The 20,824-nt window shown below is 36.7% G+C and overlaps 1 protein-coding gene across 3 annotated transcripts in view; it reads right to left on the bottom strand.

The window, feature by feature from the left end:
• The window catches only part of LOC124156447 (inactive dipeptidyl peptidase 10-like), a 643,784-nt gene that overhangs the window by 48,282 nt on the left and 574,678 nt on the right, over positions 1-20,824 (bottom strand). For all 3 annotated transcript variants that reach the window (XM_046531006.1, XM_046531007.1, XM_046531008.1), the window contains exons 3-5: positions 5,507-5,601; positions 3,259-3,333; positions 2,828-2,880 (exon numbers count right to left, since the gene is read on the bottom strand). In XM_046531006.1, the coding sequence (XP_046386962.1) occupies positions 2,828-2,880; positions 3,259-3,333; positions 5,507-5,601 (223 nt within the window). The remainder of the gene's footprint in view (positions 1-2,827; positions 2,881-3,258; positions 3,334-5,506; positions 5,602-20,824) is intronic.

Below are 20,824 nucleotides of genomic sequence, written 5' to 3'. Positions count from 1 at the left end.
TCAATACCTCTTGGGGTCTTATAATTTTTTCTTCGAAGCACGAATAACCCCATGACTTGAAAAATGTGCGATAAAAGAGTGGCATAAGCATTTGAAGCAATAAGTCTCAATGAATGTCGCATGTTTTATGCATAAAATATGAAAATACTTCACCAAATCAATGTTCACAACAAAATATTGATTTGATAAAATAATCAATCATTAGATCTAATACAAAGCTATTAGGTCTAAAAATATTTTCCAAAATGCTATCATTTTGGTAAATAAATTTTCAGTTTGTCCTCGTGTTCTCTCATAAAAAATACTTTATTTAACAATCTGAGAAGGTTGAACCAAGTAAGTTATGATCCGAAGTCTTCGTGGATTATTATAATTTATAGCTGCCAGGCAGGTTTTATAGGGAAAATTATGAACTAAATTCCCAAAGTTGTATCTGGGAATCACCTCTGATTATTGGTTCAGAAGTACGTGCGTGGGTCGCGGGATATTTTATGATACTGAAGTATTGATCGGAAGAATGATTGATGACACGTGATACGTGGCGAGGGAGACAAGCAAAAAATGGCTGGGCTTGAGGGCAGGAAGGTCCTGCGGCTGGAAGGCAGGTATGGAGACATTGAGTGGGGAAAGATGAAGGGCTTTGACTGATGGGAAGATGTGAAGGAGTACGCGAAAGAATGGACCACTGAGAGGGGAAGAATGTCATCGAGTGGAAGCTGCACACGAAAACTGTTTGAGACGTGTCTACATGGATTAAATAATTCTTGATCTTTGATTCGCTTTAAAATTATGAAATGTAGATACTAAATGAAAAACGAAATTAAAAGCATCATATTTAAATATTATTTATACATATTCAACATAAATATAAATGTATATTCATTGCGAATTCATTTAAAATAGTGATAAATTCGGGAAATAAAATTCGCTTGTAAGTTCCACAGTGAACATTTTCTTAACACCAAACATGGCTTCGATACTGTTACCTTGATAATGATGTAAAGGATCGAAACCATGTTCGGTGTTAATAAATATTCAGTGTGAAACATACAAAGTTGTTTTACAAAGTCAAACAGAAACTATGACGTAGCGAGCGATTAATTCTTATATATAAAATATAAATTATCATGCTAATTTGAGATGATACGAAAAAAAATTGCAAGGGAATACTTTTGCATGCTTTCAGATATTGGGACGCTTTGTTATTCGAAATGGTTGGTTCGAAATAATATTGAATATGCTATCCTTGCATGCTATGCATTTCAAATAATTATTCTAATACTATAATTGACATTTTATTGCATTTTCAGAAAAATAAATATATTTAGTCGTAAATAAATATATCGCTTTGAACTCTCTCAATGCGTAAAAGTAAAATGTACGTAGGTTTTTTATCTGGAGGGGAAACCTGGAATTGCTAAGTGACATAGCGTTCTTCTTTATTCTAAGCTGCTTTTGAAAAATATTGTCGCAATTATTCCTCACTATTCTTCTTTCTTTGGGTGGAGAAAAAGGCAATCTTTTTTGAGAAAAGGCATGTTATTTCAGCATACCATTCAGTACACCCTCGATGAACTATTTCTCTTCCGATAATTATTAGATAATGTCAATAAACGGGGAAAAATAGTCGATTGAGGTATTCCCTTCACGAAAAAGTACGTGAAATGCGAATAGAAATGCTATGATATATATTTTTTTCTCGAAGCAGCCTAATCAGTATTCACAGGATCAATTTGCTTTATGATCATGCCGTGTGTACCTACACCCCATGAGATCACGGCGTGAATAATCAATTCCGCTCCGCGTCGCGGCAATAACGCGTCGGAAAGGGCAATCACGCCCGCCTCCTCACAACAGTGCTCTGTTGGGACGGTCAACGCTTAAAGTAACCTGTTGCGCGAGTTTTTCCCTCGCGCACGCTTCACACGTGTTGATCTCGCCCTCCTACATGTCGCATGCCCCGCTGCCTGCCCTCAATGAAAAGTGTCCCCACAGTCATTAGATAGGCTGGTCTCGGACCAAGAGAAACTTAACAACAACAAAACAAACAAAACTTTCAACCGCAGCCTCCACAGATGAAAAAATATTCATGATATGCAAAATTGTTTACCCCATTCGACTATATTTAGAGTTTCCAACCAAGAAGACGCGTTACTCTAGTACATACTTTATCTATTTTTGAGCGCTGTACTCGCTTAAAACATACACTAACATTTTTAAATTACCAGGACTGTATTGCACAAAATCTTATCAACTTTTGCCTGTTTCTTGGATTAAAAAAATCTTACAGCCGAGAAAATTTGGAGATGAAATTATCCAATTTTAAACACAAGCAAATATTTACTACTCTATTCACCGCAGGAAAGGTTCTAAAATATTTCCCATAAAAAAGTCAAAACAATGGCTTAAGTTTTAAACAATTAATAAGAGACCGAGAAAGAGCAATCGAGGAGGATTGATGTTCTGAACAAGTACCTTTAGCTATAAAAAATAGAAAACGCGCCAGAAGATGCGCGCTGGTCTTTCAAGTTTTAATAGCCATTTGTTAATAATTATTAATTAATGAAATGTAAAAGCATTAAATTCACGACTTTTCGCTGTATAACCTGCCATACAATATACATTGGAATCATTCGCAAATACTTCAGACCATAACTTAGTTAATCCTCTTTAGGGTGTTTCATAAGGGTGTTTAATTTACGAGCATGAAGTTTAAAATAAAAAAAATAAAGTCACAACTTTCCGAGATAGAATTCGTAAAGGAACAATGAAACGATTTTTCACGGACAAAAATTTAAAATATTGAGAAAAGAAAAACTAAACTCACTCAGTTGCGAGCTCGTAGATGGTGTACTTGGCCTCAAACGAATACCGGAACACCTGAAAAAGTGAGAGAATAATTTTTTGTGTCGAATCAATTCAAATAAAGTTTTTGCAAGTGTTTTAAAATTTAAATTTTTAAACTGTGTTCTGTGAAGGACACCTCTATTTTCAGCCACACTTATTGAGATTGAAATAAACAAATTGTTGTTCCAATGTTTTACTATAAAAATTAGGGTACATGTACAGTCAAGACTTACAAAAAGTCACCCTCTACCTGCTAATAGTGTTTAGGAACAGTGGAAAGCAGATAGACGTGGAAATTCTACGGTGACGTTTGTATTTTGTACCACATGCATAACTAATGAGTGAATGCTGTGGGATTTTGAAAGAGCAACATTTACGGTAAATGAAGGGAAATGCTGACTCAACTCTTACCTTCCGAACATCTGAGATGAGTAGCACGTATTGCAGGTCACTGGAAACGCTAAAGTCCACCGCATTCAGCTGCCTCTGCAAAAGACGAGGCAATCGGGGATGAAACATAAGTCACTCTAAGGAAATGTATAAAATTTCATAAAGTTATGCACTACACCCCCTAACAAAATAAAGTCTTAAATTAATATAATCCCGCACAATGAGTTTCGTTCCATAATTTCCCAAATACAATAAAAAGATTACCCTTTTGGGACTAGAGTGAGTAACCTAAAGAAGTAGAAGGGAAGTAAAAGTAAGTATGATTAAACAGAACCACGTTGGACAAAACTCTTGTACTATTTGTATGACAATAATATGGTGTTCAATAAGATCAGCAATAAGATTTTTTTTACAAATGAACACCTTAAAGCCATTGGTATGAGGGAATAATTACAGGGGGGCCCTTATCCCCCTTATATATCCCCTTTAGCCCCTCCATTGATCCGCCCCTGATTCAACCCAAAGGTTAGCTTAGATAGGTGAGGGTAAAGCTCACCCCGGAATTAGGAACAGACGTGTAAATATCACACTTTCAGGGTAGGAGACTTTGCCTCTTCAAACTTCGAGGATTTTATGAGGAGTGTCCGAAGACTTCACCCTAGAGTAGAACCCGGGACCCTTTGGTCAGTAGTAAAGTGCTCTAGCCATGAATGAATGAATGAGGGCCAGGGCCATAAACCAATCCAACCAATAGCCCCAATAAACATTGCCAATCAGTTAAGCAAATCCAACTGACGTTCCCCATCGTTCAATCTGAAAGAATAATTCCTTCCGAAAATATTTTCATAAAATATTATGGCTAAAGGACGAGTTCATAAATCTTCAAACCAAAGCTATATGCAATAATATTAGTTACAGTAAGTCCTCACGTGCTAGTATTAAGTGGAGGAAGACCAGGATATGGGGCTGGGTATATTTTTTCTCGAAAAGAATTATCCTAAAATAGGTTTCTGAAATATTCTTCTGACAACAACCTATAATAAACTGAAATATAAGAATTTCTTTCTTCATATGAACGTCAGGAATTTATTTAGGAATAAGTCGCCATTATCATAATCATTCAATATGCATTCATGTGATTCAAGATTTCCGTAATACTTCTTTATCTTCGCATGTCACTACAATATAGCATCAAGGATCGATGAGATCCCAAAAGAATTTTAGGGAGAAAAGGTAACTGGAGGCCAGAAGCCAATTTTAACCACCATAATCTAAAATTTTGAAGAATTTTCCCTTTCAGAAAACTTTGCACGAGAAATTTTCATATCTATATGCATCATTGTCAGTATAATTGCTAGAGGAAATAAATTTACTCGCGTTTTTAGAGCAAAAAATTGTTTTATAAATAATTTCTCAAGTGTTTTTAACATTTTAAATTCTGAAAAATGCTTTGAAATTTTAAGAAAAGACGATTAAAGTAGTGGTGAAATCTACTTTTAATTACGAATACAAAATAAAGTTTGGAGACAATGATCATAAAATTGTAATAAAACTACTTCCGGCCAAAGCATGGTGTATGAAATGGGAAGAAAAAGGAAATACAAAAACTTAAGTTGGTGTTCTAATTAATTATTAACAGCTGCTACTACAATCACGAGAACTTTAATTTTTCCTATTCCTATCTATTCATGGACTCCTCCAACAAAGGGGTAACCTGCTCGGATCATTTAGCGACTAAGTTAAGCGCGGGACGCACTTTTATCCAAAGGAAGGTTTGCAAGTATTTAACGTTTAAAAAATTCATTTAATCATAATTTAGTGGTTATTAACATTGAATGTGAAGACTTGTAACTCTTGAGAAAAATTAATTTACTAGTAAAATTAACTTTGAACGAAACTAGGTTTGGAAATAAAAATGTCGTAAAAAATAATCAACTACCTACTTTTTCAATAATTTTGCGTAGCTGTGCAATAGAATGATGGATATATGCAAAAAATTAATTTGAAAGAATGTGATGTGACAGCTACGTAATAATACCTGCAGAATGAAAAAAATATTAAAAAATTATTTACAATGCACCTAACATCGAGCTATGGGGGTCAATATTAACATTATTTGCACGTAGTAAAAAGAGTATTATTTTATAGCCTTTTCCTATTCTTAAGTTAGTTATTAAGAACGTTCTTACTGGGACAGATTACACCAAGATATAACATATGAATTAATATGTACAATTTTCCTACATAATTACTAAAATTTGATACTTACGAATGTGCTATTACTCATGAGGACCTTTGTCGTTAGGTTCTCGGCGTTGAAAAGTGTAAGGCCTCCGTGAATGTCTCTATACACCAGCTCCACATCTGAAAGAGAGGAGATAAGAAATCTTTGAAGCAGAGATAAAACGGGGAAAATTACAATATTCATAGGCTTGGAACTAATATTTACGGATAAGGTATAAGAGTATTTTTTTCATCTGGTTCCTGGCTTGATAAAATATCTCGTGTTCATGCATATCTGTAGGATAATTTTTTGGCCCAACGTAGCGTTAGGAGCGATTACGTAAAAGTCTCGTGTGTGCAGAGCCAGTGTATATATTGCTACCAATTTGCCCCATGTGCAAGACATAAAAATTCCATGGAGGTACGATTAAGAAAGCATCTGATGAAATGTCCATCGAGATCAACTAAGCAATTACGGTGTGATTAATAAGACTCATTGATCATTACGCATTTTACCCTCTAGTTGCAAAAAATCCAAATGAACCTAAAATACGCCAATGTGAGGTCCGAAAGAAAAACGATACATCTCCTCAATGAATTGTAAAACTGTATTTCTCTCATTTCTATCAGCATGAAAATGAATTACATGAGTTAGCTGCCTCTCCGATCATCACGGAATAGGCGAAGCTAAGAATTATGGATTTTTAGTGGAATAATTTAAAAAAATGCATGTGAATAGTGGGATTAAAAATTAGGTCCTTAAGATAATAATTTTCTCTCAAAACAAATGTGCATCCATGTTCTAAGTAGCAATGCTGATAAAAACGAAGTTTGGAAGGAAATAACGCAATTCAAAAAAGTTTCATCACCAAAAATAAAAAAAATCCAGAAATAAGGGATGAAGATATATCAGTGATGAAGTTTACGATAAGTTTTCAATTTCGACGATAGGAGTAAAATTTAATTTTCATCATCATTATCTACGGACTCACGTTTAATGTAAAAAATGTCTGCAAATACAAATATAGGGTTTAGGTATACTTAAGAATGAAAATCCAATCCATTTCATCTTTCCACGCCGGAATTACATCATTTTATGGTGAAAATAACGGCATTTCGGGAAAGATCTTCGCTTATAAGGAACTCTTACACTCAGTCAGTGATTCGACCCGCGGGTTGGTAACGTATGTTTATAAGGAACTACTACGTCTTATTTCATGCTTACTTCATCAGATGTATTTTTTTCGTACAAAAGCGTTTCAGGCTTGACTTGGTGGAAGTTTGATGTACAAAACTAAAAATGGTAATTTCCTCACTTTAATTCAAAACTCAACTATCGACCATGATTCCAGCATATTATGTCATTTACAAGGTGTCATTTTATGGCATTGAAAATGATATAAAATGTTGAAACCTTAGTCAGCAGTTCAGATTTGAATTTAAGATTTGCATTTGAAATTTACATTTGTAGTTTTTAACAAGGATGCTATTTTTTTGCAAAGAAAGTTTCGAGCATATTGAAATATGGATTACGTCACATGCGTAATGTTTTCACTAACACCATTCTAACTTCTCTCTCCATTCACAAACTTACGCCTTAAAAGTGACCAAAAATACAATATCCTCAACTCTATCACAGGCTGTGGTGAACTTCTTTCTTCTCTTAATTATAACTTACACGTAGTTTCTTCTCTTAATTATTACTTCTCATAATTTTTTGGCGTCATCAACTTATCTTTGAAAGGGTTAAGACCTTCTACGCTCGACCCCAAAGAGTTGAAGTATTGGGCGATGGACCGAAAAACTAAAAAATGCCCACCTCTTTATTTAAAAAATCTATCACATTTGATAGTAAAAAAATTGGTGACCCATACTGTTTTTTTAAATTTCCTTACCACCACCTTGTGGCGTTGCCACAAAACTTTCGGTTTCAGTTTTTCACTTGATTTTACTCCGTGGATCCAGAGTGAATTTGTGCCTTTGCCAGCCTTTCTCTGAACGTGGTGCAGTAGACATCGAGACTCCAGACTTCAAACGGAGTCATCAGAGGCTACCTTTGACATTGACCCACGTTCGGTGAGTAGCCAATACGCGCGCGAGGTTCAGCTTTGTGTCGCGGCTCAATCAATACTTGGTAATAGTATATTACATAGCTCAAAATAATTGCAGTACACGAAAAGCATATAAAATTCACGTTCGTAATACATCAGTCTGTTTTAATATATTTGTGATTATTAAAATACATTTCGTCGGTATAGGTGAGTTGCTCGCAGAAGTCGCTCGAACTCAAGTGTTGATGGTAAATAGGCGGAAAAGAAGATGAAAGGATAGCCTGATCAAATGGCTGAGGTATTCCATTCATCGAAAATTCGAAACAACAACTATGCCCACTTAAATGTAGCCTCACGAATTACTCCAAATTTTGGCTAGTTTTTGCCTAGTACCACAAGCAACATCCACTTGCTCGTGGTGAACTGAGAGAAGCTGAGTGATCAAGTACATTAAAATAGCTAGTTTTACGATTAGAATAATGAGGTTGTAATGGATTGACCGAGTAGGTGATGAGGAAGTCCGATGAAGAGGATGAGAAAATAGGAACCTCGTGGAAACCTTGACAAGATGACGAAACAATCTTATAGGCCAGGCATTGAGACATGATGGACTGATGGAGGCAATCGTCGAGAGACTAGGAGATGACAAGAATAGAAAAGGGGGATCTCGAATAAAATACATGGAGCAAGTAAAGAAGGGTTTTACAGAAAAGGAACATGTAGAAGTGAAAAGATTAGCGGATAGGAGTATTCAGTGGAAAGCAGCGTTAAATCAATCTTAAGATTATTACGGAAGCTTCCGCGGTAAGTTAGTTGGTGATTAGTGATGATGAAAAACAAAAGTACCTTAAATAGATCCCTACCTTCCCAGATTACTGCTACCTAAGATAGTAAGGTAGAATGAACTAGTTTCTCTTCCATGAATATCATTACTTAAAATGGAGGAACACCAACCACAAGTGGCCTAGGCGGTATGAAAAGGTTAGATGATAGAAACGTAAAGAGCTTTTTCAAATCCAGTATTCAAATTAAGGATAAATCAAATTCAGGATTCTTGACCACTGATATTTTTATGGCTTAATTTTGCAAGAATTGATCCGCTTAATCATTTGAGTGCATTTATTTGGAATAGGACTCGCAGATGCCATGGAGCAAGCCTAAGTTGGAGGGAATTAGAGGAAATGGACGCGGGGAGGATAGGCCGATGGAATGGCTGTGGGCCTCCATCCATCACAAAGTGCAGTGGCACTTGGGTGCGCGCCCTCTGCGGGAAGAAGAAGAGGGAAAGGAGCAGGGAGCGGGGTTGTAGTGGAGGCAGTGAAGGGGATGAGGGGAGCAGCTCTCTTTCACTCTCTGGAATTGCACGAAGTGATGAGAATCCCCGTATCGATTGCATTTGCTTGTGCATGCCTCTCTTCCTCGGTCTTGTTTTTCGCGGTTACTTGGGTCTCCCGTTCGTAACGGGGAGGGAAGGGGTGAGAGGGGGATAAAGTGAGTAACGGGAGGCGAGTGGAAAGTAGGCCAACGGCACAAACGTGGCTGGAAACACATATGCACAGGAAAGGACTCGGAGAGGGAGAAAAAAGAGGAAGGCATTGCGAGCGCTCGAGTTAAAAAGAAGCAGCAAAATAAATGCGATGGATGGGACGGGAGGGGGATAGGGCTGTGTCCCCTCTCGATCGCGCAACAATGGAATACACTCTACTGCAGCAACAATGCACTCCCCGCCCCTCCACGAGCAAACATGCACTCCCCGCCCCTCCGCGAGCAAACATGCACTCGACCCTGCAAGGGAAAATGCTTCCCTTCTCCTCAGCCAACAATGTATTCCATCCTCTTGGGACAAAAATGCTCTCCCACCCTGTGGGGCAACAATGCACTACTCCTTTCCGGAGCAACAATACACTCCTGAAATAAAAGTGCTCCCTTTTCCTGGTAAAACAATTGATTCCTGCCTCAACAATGAATACCCCTTGAGCAACAATGTCCTCAACTCCCTTCGAGAATCAAAACGTTAAAACGTTTATTCCATAATGGAGATCAATAAAACCATCGCCTTTTTGGCAATAATGCCCACCAAAACTTCTCTAACCACTTCAATTCCTAAAAACAGCTTGTTATTCCTTTTATTTTTCCTATTTTCACTTTTTTACCCGTATCTTATCAGTTATCTCAATAATTCCTAAATTTTCTTCAATGTATTTTGTCAAATGGATGCCAACACCTGTGAGGATTTGCATTTCTTACTCTATTTACTGCTTTTTAGTTCAAATAGTCAACTTACGCAAAACTGGTTTTGGAGCCTAGATTTTGGTTTATTATCTTTAGGTGCGGTCATTAATTCATTCGATGAGGTGTAAAATAATGATGATTATGAGCCACGAAAATTGAATTGATCTGAGAGTATAGAAAGGAAAGTAAAACAGAGGTGGAGCAGTCATAAAACCACGAAACAATTAAATCATCTTTCGCCGATGAACATCGCATTCCTTCCTCCTGAAGAAACAATGATAACCAACTCTTCCAATCCTATCCTCGATATCACTTGCACTCACTCCTTTTCCTTATAAAGTGGAACTTGAGTTGTTTCACACGACAGATCCAAAGAAAAATCGTCGCAAAAGTAAGATCGTCGTACAAATGTGAAGTCTTGATTAGGAAGCTTATATATCATAGCTACTAGAAACATTCCGTTAAAAATAAATTTACAAAAAAGGAAGAGTTTACTTGAAGAAATATATATATATATATATATATATATATATATATATATATATATATATATATATATATATATATATATTTATATATAATTTTCTACAGCATTTACAGCCTTGAAAATAAGCGAAAATTTTTCCAAAAAACACAAAATTGGGTAAGAGAAAGGTAGTTTGCGAGCTTATTTGGCATAAACACAAAAATATAAACTTCACCTCGCGCTTTTTGGTAAAAACATATATATTCTACCCTAAATTGGTCAAGAAACATATTTGAATAAAATTATTGGATTGAATGAAAACATAAATGGTAGGACTAGGCTAGTTAAAATAAGCGTTGATTTAAGTTCCTTCCTCGATACAGTTCACAGTAGGCCTAATCCATGGGACGCGCGACATTCCTGTCAGGATATTAGCGGCGTCGTAAATCTAAGGTCCGTTTACAAGTAATAAGATTAGTCTGGTTAGGATTTTAGCGCCTTAACTCCATGAATGTCGTATAACTGAAGGTAGTACACTTGAGAGTGATTCCTCACAGAAATTCATGTATTAACTCCGGCAAAACCCGCACATTTGTATTACAACCGAGAGAGTCGTTCAATGGAAGTTCCGCTGTATTGCCATCAACTAAAACGCTGTACGTCACACTCTCCCCTTCCCTCCTCCTCTCTCATCGCCGTCCCTCTTCGGAACAATGGATGAACGCCCTTTCCCCCCCAGACAAATGTCCCTATACTTCAACCCTAGTATATATAAGTTCTCGCTGCCAACCAGGAATGTCGAGGCCGCTCGCTTGTGATTCAGTGACGCTCTTTGACATGCACGACTCCCGCAGCCGTTGGAATGCGTAAGCGTTTCGATTCGACCCATGATAGAGGGAGATAGGAAGACTAGTGACCAGACCCTGAATTCTCTGCCCGACCGTATTTCAACACTAGACAAGGACCAGGAATGGTAAATTTCCTAGAAGGATCTATAAGTATTACCCTTCCTATGGTAAGTAACATACTTATGAAATAAAAGTGCACCCTTTTCCTCGTTAAACAATTGATTCCTCATATCACTCATCAACGACATATACTCAACAATGCTTCCCCCTGGAGTAACAATGCCCTCAACTCCATTTGAATATCAATGAGTTTATTCCAGTATGGAGATCGATGCCACGATCGTATGTTGTCATATGGCTGCATACAACGTATTTAATTAGTACTACGACCTCCGGTAGCATTGACACTGGCTCACGCGCTCAATTCTGCTCGAGTGATAACTGTCTCAAGGCTGAGAGTAAAATCACCATTAAATTAATATGAGAAGAAAATAATGCAGACATATAGTCCTTTAATAAATTGATTTCGAAGAATATTTAGGAAAACCCAACGTATAACCATGAAATTCGATTGAGATGCCACCAATATAGTTAATGTTTCGTATTTGTTCGTATGAAAAAAATTACGAACTGGCTTTCATTATTCAAATAGTAAATAAATTATCTTATTTATGTTCAACCAATTCAGGCATGATACATTGGAAGTTCAGCATATTGAATTAAAAGGTGGTTGTATTTTTCTGCAATTATTTAATGCGTATAACGTGTTTCGGCTCATAGATTCATATTCCAAACAGCCGAAACGCGTCGTACGCATGAAATTATTGTAGAATAGTGCGACTACGTTTTATATCAATACATCGTACTAATTATAATTTAATGTTGCTTGAGAAAACTAGTTCTTGATTTGATTCTGCAATACATAGTAATATCATGCAAGTTTTAAAAGATGCAATTTATATCTGCGGATGAATGAAATAAATCCTTTGTGCAACAGGAAATGATGGCTGAAAATAAATCACTACAGTAGATATCTTAAGCGGGACAGCATGATACGCATAAAGGGATCACTTGAAATCAATGAAGATTAAAAAACTATGATTGAGGAACTCAGTGGCCCAAATTTGGAGAATTTGGTCGAGGAGAAGCAAAATCAAATCATCGTCTTCTTTAATGAAATGTCCTAACAGAATGAAATGTACTTTTTTGATATACGGGAGCTAGGCGGGGCTATGCAAATATATTTCCCAAGAATTCCTTCAAAATTGATGTAAGCGTGATTCTGAAGTGCTCGCCTGCAGAAAAATTATTTATCCGGTGTTTTGGGTGATTTAAATGGTCACAATTTCTTTTCGTCCTATAGAATATTACACATTAGTTATGTTACTAAATACACACGTTTATGATTGAAAGACTATGAGCTTTGTTAACTAGATATATTGAGATGGTCGGAAGAGCTAAAAAGATGCTAGGAAGATATGTGGTGTGCCATGCGTTGCAAAATATGTCTCAATGAGCGTAAATACATCCTTTTAGTCAACTCACATTCCTAATTTGTCTCCTGCTTGCTTTATCCATCTTCGTAGACGCATTTATTATCTCCACACTTCTCAATATATTGTTTGGACTTGAGAAAGTATCTAGAATTAATTGAATGCGCAAAAATTATTTTTTTATTAAAGTATTCAACCGATTGAGGTAGGTGTCCATGGAGTACTTTGAATAGAAAAGAAGAATTTTGAGAGCCTCCTTTTCCATCAAGCACTTCCCTTTTCAATTCGCAATAAAACCTACTCCCTTTCATTCTAAATCCCATTCGTTTCAGTCTAAAAATCCTTTTCTTTTCCTTCCTCTCCCTTGTTTACATAACATTCTACTCTCTAACAATGTTTTCAATATCCCCTCATCGCTAAGTACTCGCTCCATCCATATCTTTTGTCTCCTGCGTATCTCATCTAAAAGCTGCCTCTCTTCACCCACCATGTCCAGCACTTCTTCGTTCCTCCATCTCTTTGTCCACTTCACCTTCTCCATTCTTCGCCACACCCACATTTCGAACTCTTTGAGTGTTCTCTCGTCCTCCTTCCTAAGCGTCCACGTTACACTCCAGATCAGACTCTTCACTAACCTTTTCTTTAAATTCTTCCATGGCGAAAATCTCAGAAGCTCCTTCCTGTTCATGAATGCCTTCTTTGCTAGTGCAGTTCTCTTCCTGTTGTCCTCACCACTGTATCCGTTTCCTCTATCGGGCTACCTAAATAGCTGAATTGCTCAAGATACCATAATTTATCGCATTAAACGATGTCAAATTTCATTTGAGTTCCAATAAATCTCCATCGAAAACCATGTAAATTATGTGAATTGCAATAAAAATCGTAGGAAGTCCAATGTTCGAGATGTAACCATTGCTGAACTATTGATCGATTGCATGAAAATAATATAAATTTGTATTATAATGATAAGAGACTTGATCGCGTGTATTCCATCCATCACCAGAGGGAATAGCCTACGAATAAAATTGAATGTTTTCTTCGAATAATTACTTCCTTTTTGGCGCCAGTTTCATTTATATTTCAATCGCGATAGAGCGGATGTAAAATTTGAGATTTTAATCTCAAGAATAATCACCATTTGAGTGTCCCACATGATGAATTAATTGCCAAAATATTTAAAATATTCCATCAAAAATGATTGTTTTGTTTATTGCCTACCATTTTATGGCTAGAATATATTATATGACGTTTTTAGGAAATGCTAATGGGTGAAACTTTTAATTAGTATTATTTTTAAATGAAGCTTATTTGAACAGAAATTCATCCTTTAGTCTTTAAGGCCAAATATACGTTTTTAAAAACGAATTACGTTATTTTAATTTAGAATTATTGCAACTGCCTTAAATCAATGATACCGACGAATCAGTAGAACTTACTTGAAATATTTATATGATAAAGGATAACTTCATCGGATTACTTTGAGATAGGGAAAAGATATATGTAAGATATATTATTTTCTGCCAGATATTCTTGGTCTCATGCGGATGTTTTTCTTATTTCGTTTTCCGTTTCACGAACGAAACATTGTCTGATCCCAATATCTCATATTTTCCAATTCGAAGTTTTCTTCTCTTCGAATGTAATTATTTTGAAATACTTTGGTATTTATTTAACCATTTTCACCATCACTGAAGAGATGGTAAGAGATTTTGAAAAACGCACGGTTGACCATGGACAAATCTTTTAGATCTGATATCAATGGAAAAAACGGGTTCTAAAATTCAAGGTCGCAGTTGAAAGATATATTGTAACTCCCAAATGTAGGGAATGATAGGATTTCTAGGAAATAGAAATACCAAGTACCTACCTAGAATTTCGAACCTAGGAGACAGAAAGATGAATAGTTTGTAACATAAGAAGGCTGAAGTTAAAAAAAATGGATAATTCTGGTGAAACACAACATAAGGTATATACTAAACTAAAGGCGGCCTTTTTTGAAGAAGCATTTTGAATTTCTCCTCCAAGACGTATATATTGGCTTCTCACACACACAATGGAAATAGGAAATTAATGAATTATGGGTTAAGAACAAAAAGGTGAAAGCGCACAGCTGAAATAAAGAGGACATAAAACTAACAAAATGAAAAGATTTACCGATAGCTAAATAAAAATCGTTGTGGGACACCTTTCATCATTTTCAAAATAAGCCTGCCTCGGGCTATCGTTACTAAATGCCCGAATGACATATATTAGTTCATTGTAGGAAGTTACTTGAACTACCTATTTTCATCTATATTTTAAGGAGATGGCACACATAAAGCAAGATATTTGATTTAGAGTTTACTTGTAATAGTGGGCAATATAGTTAATACATAATTATTTTTTAATTTAAAAGTATATTTATTCGAAAATGATTCTATTCATCGGCCACTCGATTAAAATATTGAGATCTCTTCCTTAAGGGACGGAGGAAACAATGACTCAAATTCTTTGTTGGAACAAGTAACCAATTTCCAATATCATAACCGCATGAAGCTAGATTGCAATTCTACTTTTCATCAATGCGCAGGAAGATTTTGGCAATGGAAAAAAACGAAATGCCTGTTGTTAAACCTTTCACGAGTTACGCAGATAAAAAATTCATAAAATTGATTTTTTAGCGTTAATTAAACGAATTGAGGAGAAAAGCTTGAGTCACACTTCACTATTAATTTGGAAAAAAAACTTATTCCCCGCTTATCCTACTGCTCTGGCAACTTGCATTACTGTCGTGGACTGCGGGTTGACTTCCCTCCCTCTCCTCAGATCTGGGGGTGGGAATGCGGAGACAAAAGCAGGTCAGCTAAAAAGGAGTGACGCGGGGGATGAAATAGGGTGGCGAGGAGAAGAAGCGAGGGAGAGGGGTTGAACGACCACGCGAACAAGCAAACATGCAATGCAGACCCGATACCAAAAAGACTTCTCCTCCTCGCATCCAATAAAATTCAGTTTCCTCGAATTTATTTGCACCCACGGGAGAAATCCATCACTCACGAACGATTCCTCATTTATTTTAAACGCGAGGCTAATGGAAAGGAGATAAAATCCTCACGTTATGGTGGTGCAACACTGGGGTTTGAGTAAGATCTAATCATCTCCATGCAAAATGCCCGTCTCCCTTCGTGAATGGCGTTTAATGAAAACTTTTACTGGAATTATCGAAAAATACAGTAAAATATTTTTTAAACTGTTTAATTGGCCATGAACTGAATGATTGGTTATTCAAATTACGTCAAAATTGTGGCCTCAATGATGAAGTGAAGCTAAGTTGTACATTTTCATGTTAATACAGATATTAGTTAACAGAATAAATTTTAGGAGAACATAAGATATAAATCAACTTTATTTATATTGTTTTTTTGTGGTGTAAATATAGTAGATTTGATGTTTTTCAAGCCAAAATGATAGTAGTTCTTGTTTCACGAGTTATTTGAGGAATTATACACTATCCGGCTAACCTTCATCCTTAAAACAATCGGTGAAAATTACACTGAATATTTCCTTTATTTGTTTTTAACATGTACTTAAGAAGAGCTTCTAGAAGAATAAAGTAATTTATATAGAACTTTAAACGAAAAATTACCGAAAAATATATTTTTATAATTGATTCCCTCCCTTTTTTGCCTCCCTCTAATCTGAATAATCATAATGTTCCAGTGTCTCGACAAATATGGGGTTATAATGTAAACGACCGTAGAAATCACTTGCTCCACTATTTCCTGCAGCACATTTTTTTGCTAGCATTTGTGTCTGAGCCTTATGCACCTGCAGAATAATAATTAGATTCCTTTTTATTAAATTCTCGCAAAGAAAAGCTTTAGGTATTCCCTCTTCCAGTAAAAATACCCGTGATGAATAGCACCAGATAAAAAGTTTTCACGATGTTTCAGGATGAACCGTGGATAATAAACGTGGTTACTAAGTTTTAGAACCAATGAATCAGCCTGCGTTGAGACAGGTTTGTACGTTAGCCCACATCGAAGTAAGAGGAAATTTTCCATGCTTGCTATTCTCCGGAAAAGCGAAATTGCCGACTGTCACGTTTCCTCAGAATGCTTTTATCGATTCCACGAGGCAGGACAAGTTTCTGTGTTTCAAACTCTGCTTTTAAACACGATGAATTTGGAGGAAAATTATCTCTCAATGCGGATGATTACGGGTACATCGTTATCTAATATTGTCTCTAAGGTTTTCAGCCTATCCTTTCAACTACTAATTTTTTCAAATTACTTTTGTAGGAATAATTAACTCATTTATTAAAAAACCGATTCCTTGTGTTATAGATGTAAATTTAATAATAATATATCTGAAAACTTAATGAACAATGTGATGAAAGAATACATAAGTTTCTGATACATTATGCATTGCATGCCAATATTATTTTACTCCCGCACAACTAAAGAATAAAATACTTTTTAATGTGGTTAAATGTTACAATAGCCCATGGCCTGAACACTTCAACTTCCTAAATAAAAATGTTTAAGGAATGGGGGAAAAGTTTTTTTTCATCATAGTGGTGTAAAATGTTATATAGACGACAGATATACTATAATTTTTCTTAGCTCACTTATTGCTTACCATTCTACGTTTTTTATGCATTTAAAATGTAAGTTTCATACTCACCTTATTAAGTAAGAGATTATGAGAAGAATTCTTATGATTTGATTTAACTGTAATTATGGAAGAAAGTAAGGCTCATCCTCTATGGTTTACACTATATAAAGTGCAATAATTGTTGATGGACGACAAGTTCCCTTTGTTACTGAATGATAATATAGGAACTAGATATAAAAAAATCATTATTTTTCATGGATGAAGCATTAAAGTCCGAACCTTTCGACTACCTACGTAGAATTCTTACATTGTAGATTACGTTTTGCAAGAATTGGACGCCTTCGTACATCCTATGAACGTTTATAATATATAAATGATGATAAGCGTCAACATTCATTGATTAAAAGTGATTTATGTCAGAATATTGACTAAAATTTTAAAATCTTGAGGTTGGTGTTGAAAATATATCTTTTATTGATTGATCAAATCAGCGGACAGCCTTGTTTAAGAAAACAAAAAACTGGGAATTGGAAGGAGAAGGATGAGAAGTGATCTAATAGTACTGGTGTGACGAGGAAGGATGATAATGACACGTCATAGGCGTTCAAGAATGAGAACGCGGTGAAGGTGATACTGGAGTTTGGGTAGATTATCCCCGTAGCTAGCAGAATCACTCACAACCTTCCTCCCTATCCCTTCCATACTTTTTCACCCCCCCACCCTCTTTAATTTTCAGCAGCCTCTGCCGACGGATGCGGGCGAAGAAAAGACGCCCTAAATGGCCTCACTGGTTATGTCGCCCTGGGGAAAAAGGGAGCAAAAATAGCAAAAAATCCAAAATCCCTTGGATTGAGTGCGGCAAACCGCCTTCCTGCGCGATGGGACGGTGCAGCAGCGGAGGTGGCGGAGGAAGAGTTTGCTCAACTCATTTCCTCCCGGGAAGACCCGAGTCTGTCTCAAGGAAGAAGAGCCAGCCAATCTAAGGAGCCCAAGGGCGAGGCGAGCGCCGCGACGTGTGGCGCTGTGTCAAATGCGCCGCGGACGCGGAGAGGCGGAGAATTAAATAGCCCAGCCTTTTTATCGGCACGCGAATTTTAGGATTTTTCAACGAGTCATCAAGTTAGACAGGGAATAAATGCGCACAATTATTTCATCAAGTTACGAGAGACAAGGAATTAGGACACGAATTATCCACGCTAAAAAACTAAGTTATAGTAAGGATTTTGTCAAAAGAATGGAGCGATCTCTAAGTCCAGGACCAATTTTAATAAAAATCGACGGCTGTACAGTAAACTTTCCTTATTTATGGCTCCAAATATTATTGAATATAGCCGGATATTTTTCAACAACATCAATTTTCAAAGAACATGAAGTAGTGGAGAATTTTTAACCACATTTTCAAAATCTGTGGAAAATAATTCCTTTCAGATGCATTCATACACTCCAGAGGATGAGAAAAAATTGAATTCCTGGAGGTAATAATAATTAATGCCAGCCGAATGCCTAAGCTTTTACAACCAATTATTTAATTCCCATTCACCTCTTTGATTATTTAAACAATATTTTTAAATTTTATTAATATGTCATTTTCATTATGTTCATTGAAGGGAAAATTAAACCGAGCATAAGAAACATATAAAAGATTCGGCATGGTATTTCGAAGAGGCGACCGGTAGCTTCATTTGCGCCATGAGGATAGTTGGGGAGGCAAGGGTGGAAAGAAATCCGGCGTCAGCATTAGCCTGCCCATAACGAGATGCCCAGGATAACACAGCGTAACGTCCCATTCGGCGGACGGAATACTCTATTGTACTATACTGCACCCTGTAATACTATACTGTACCCTCCATAAGGCTCGCAAGCATGGATATCTAAAATATCTCCGTCACCGCGGGGATTTGAACCCTGCTCCGTGGGGTGGGCAGCCAAAACTGTAGCCACCGCACCATTCTGATCCCCAAAAATAAAAATGCAGCACAATACATTAAGAAGCAAAATATAATATAGTATAATATAATATTGAAACTTATGTAACCAACATTTTTATACAATATAATTCCTTGAGGATGACCATTATGGGATTATGATTCTCAAAAAAGGGAGAGTTGAGCAAACAATGTTGTAAATAACTGATATAAATGAGTTTTAAATAAACTGTTAACAAGTACCTTTAAGTTAGGCACTTACATTGTGGAGAGATTGTCATGGTATCACTACACGAGCTACATGTATCTTTATAAGTAAAAGGATAATGTATTCTTATTTGATGATAGCCTGAAACAGGATCTCCCTCAAGGCTACCTAAAATTACTCTAAATTTGCTATGTAAATTTAATTTGTTGTATGGAGTACTAATAAACGTTATTGTGATTATGAACAGACATGGGCAAGCTGCAAAAGTCTTCGTTTGCAGCAAGTTTAACGCGTGCAATATGAGTAAGAATAATTAATGATAGAGGCATCCTATTTTTTCCTAAGGGAGATCCAGACAAACAAAGAAGACAAGACCAAAGCGAGAACGTGTGACGCGGCCGCATCGCTTCCGCCGAAACAAAAAAAGTGTGGAATGCGCGCCGGCCGCGGAGGCGCAGGGAATTAACTGGCCTGTACCTTCTACGTGAGCGCGGATTCGTAGTTTCGGAGGAGTACGTAGATGGGGAATATTCCGCAAGTTCACGGTGAAATACTGAGGCACAGACTCTGGTTCATCATGACGACGCGTCGTGACGGGTGCGCAAGGCTTTTGCGGTGAACTAATAATGCTGCTGTGTACGTTGTCCATTTTATCAGCAGAGGGGGAAAATATTTGACGAGTTGTCAGGAAAGCCACGAGTTGCCATTATTTTGTTCGTCATTAATTGGGAATGAAAAAAAGAAACAACGGATTTACTAACTCTTCAAGGCTCGCGAATGCAAGTGGCTTAATCCCAGGGGAGCAGAGGTAACTTTTAAAGCGTTGTTGGAATGAAGTTGTAAATTGGAATCCAATTCAGAGAGATTAACTCGAATCCCGTTTGTCCTTTATTTCTGTTTTGTCACTCGTTAATCGCTTTCCTACATGCACCAATTTGTTTGGAACAGCAAAGTAAACTTTAGATTTTAGGGCGACCTCCACAACTCCTATGAGGAAAGTAACTTTGGCAGCGAACACATGACGCAAAAAAATTAAACATTGGAGCCCTAGCGGAAGAGATTTACTTGAATCCATCACCTTTCTTTTTCGTGGCCGTTCATTAGCCGCTGGCATCGTGTATACCGATGATGCACTCTGACATTAAAACTTGGTGAATAAATTTCTCACCTTTCACAGAGTGGGCACAATGCCATCAGGCTAAACAGATAAACTCTCATAAATAAAACATTAAGGGGCTTTCGGTACGCAGAAAAATATCACCATAAATTTAACTTATAATTACACATAATTTAACTTTATTATACGACCAATGAGGAAAAGTAAATTATTATTTTACTCTCAGAATAGCTTGTTTTAATTTCTTAGCAACTTTGCACAATCTCACAGTAATCATGGAGAAAAATAAGCAAAAAAAGTTGTTTCATAGATAATATCGTCGCCCCTGACACCAAGAAGGGCCTTCCCATAAAGGAAGGGCGTAATCAAGAGGGAGTCATGGAGCACAAGCCTCCCGAATTTTGGACGATTTTTTGCAATGACAAGTCTAC

This window comes from Ischnura elegans, chromosome 3 (assembly GCF_921293095.1).
Source record: "Ischnura elegans chromosome 3, ioIscEleg1.1, whole genome shotgun sequence".
In the NCBI taxonomy this organism is placed as follows: domain Eukaryota; kingdom Metazoa; phylum Arthropoda; class Insecta; order Odonata; family Coenagrionidae; genus Ischnura; species Ischnura elegans.
The sequence above is the reverse complement of the archived record's forward strand: the minus strand, read 5'-3'. Positions and strand labels throughout refer to the sequence as shown.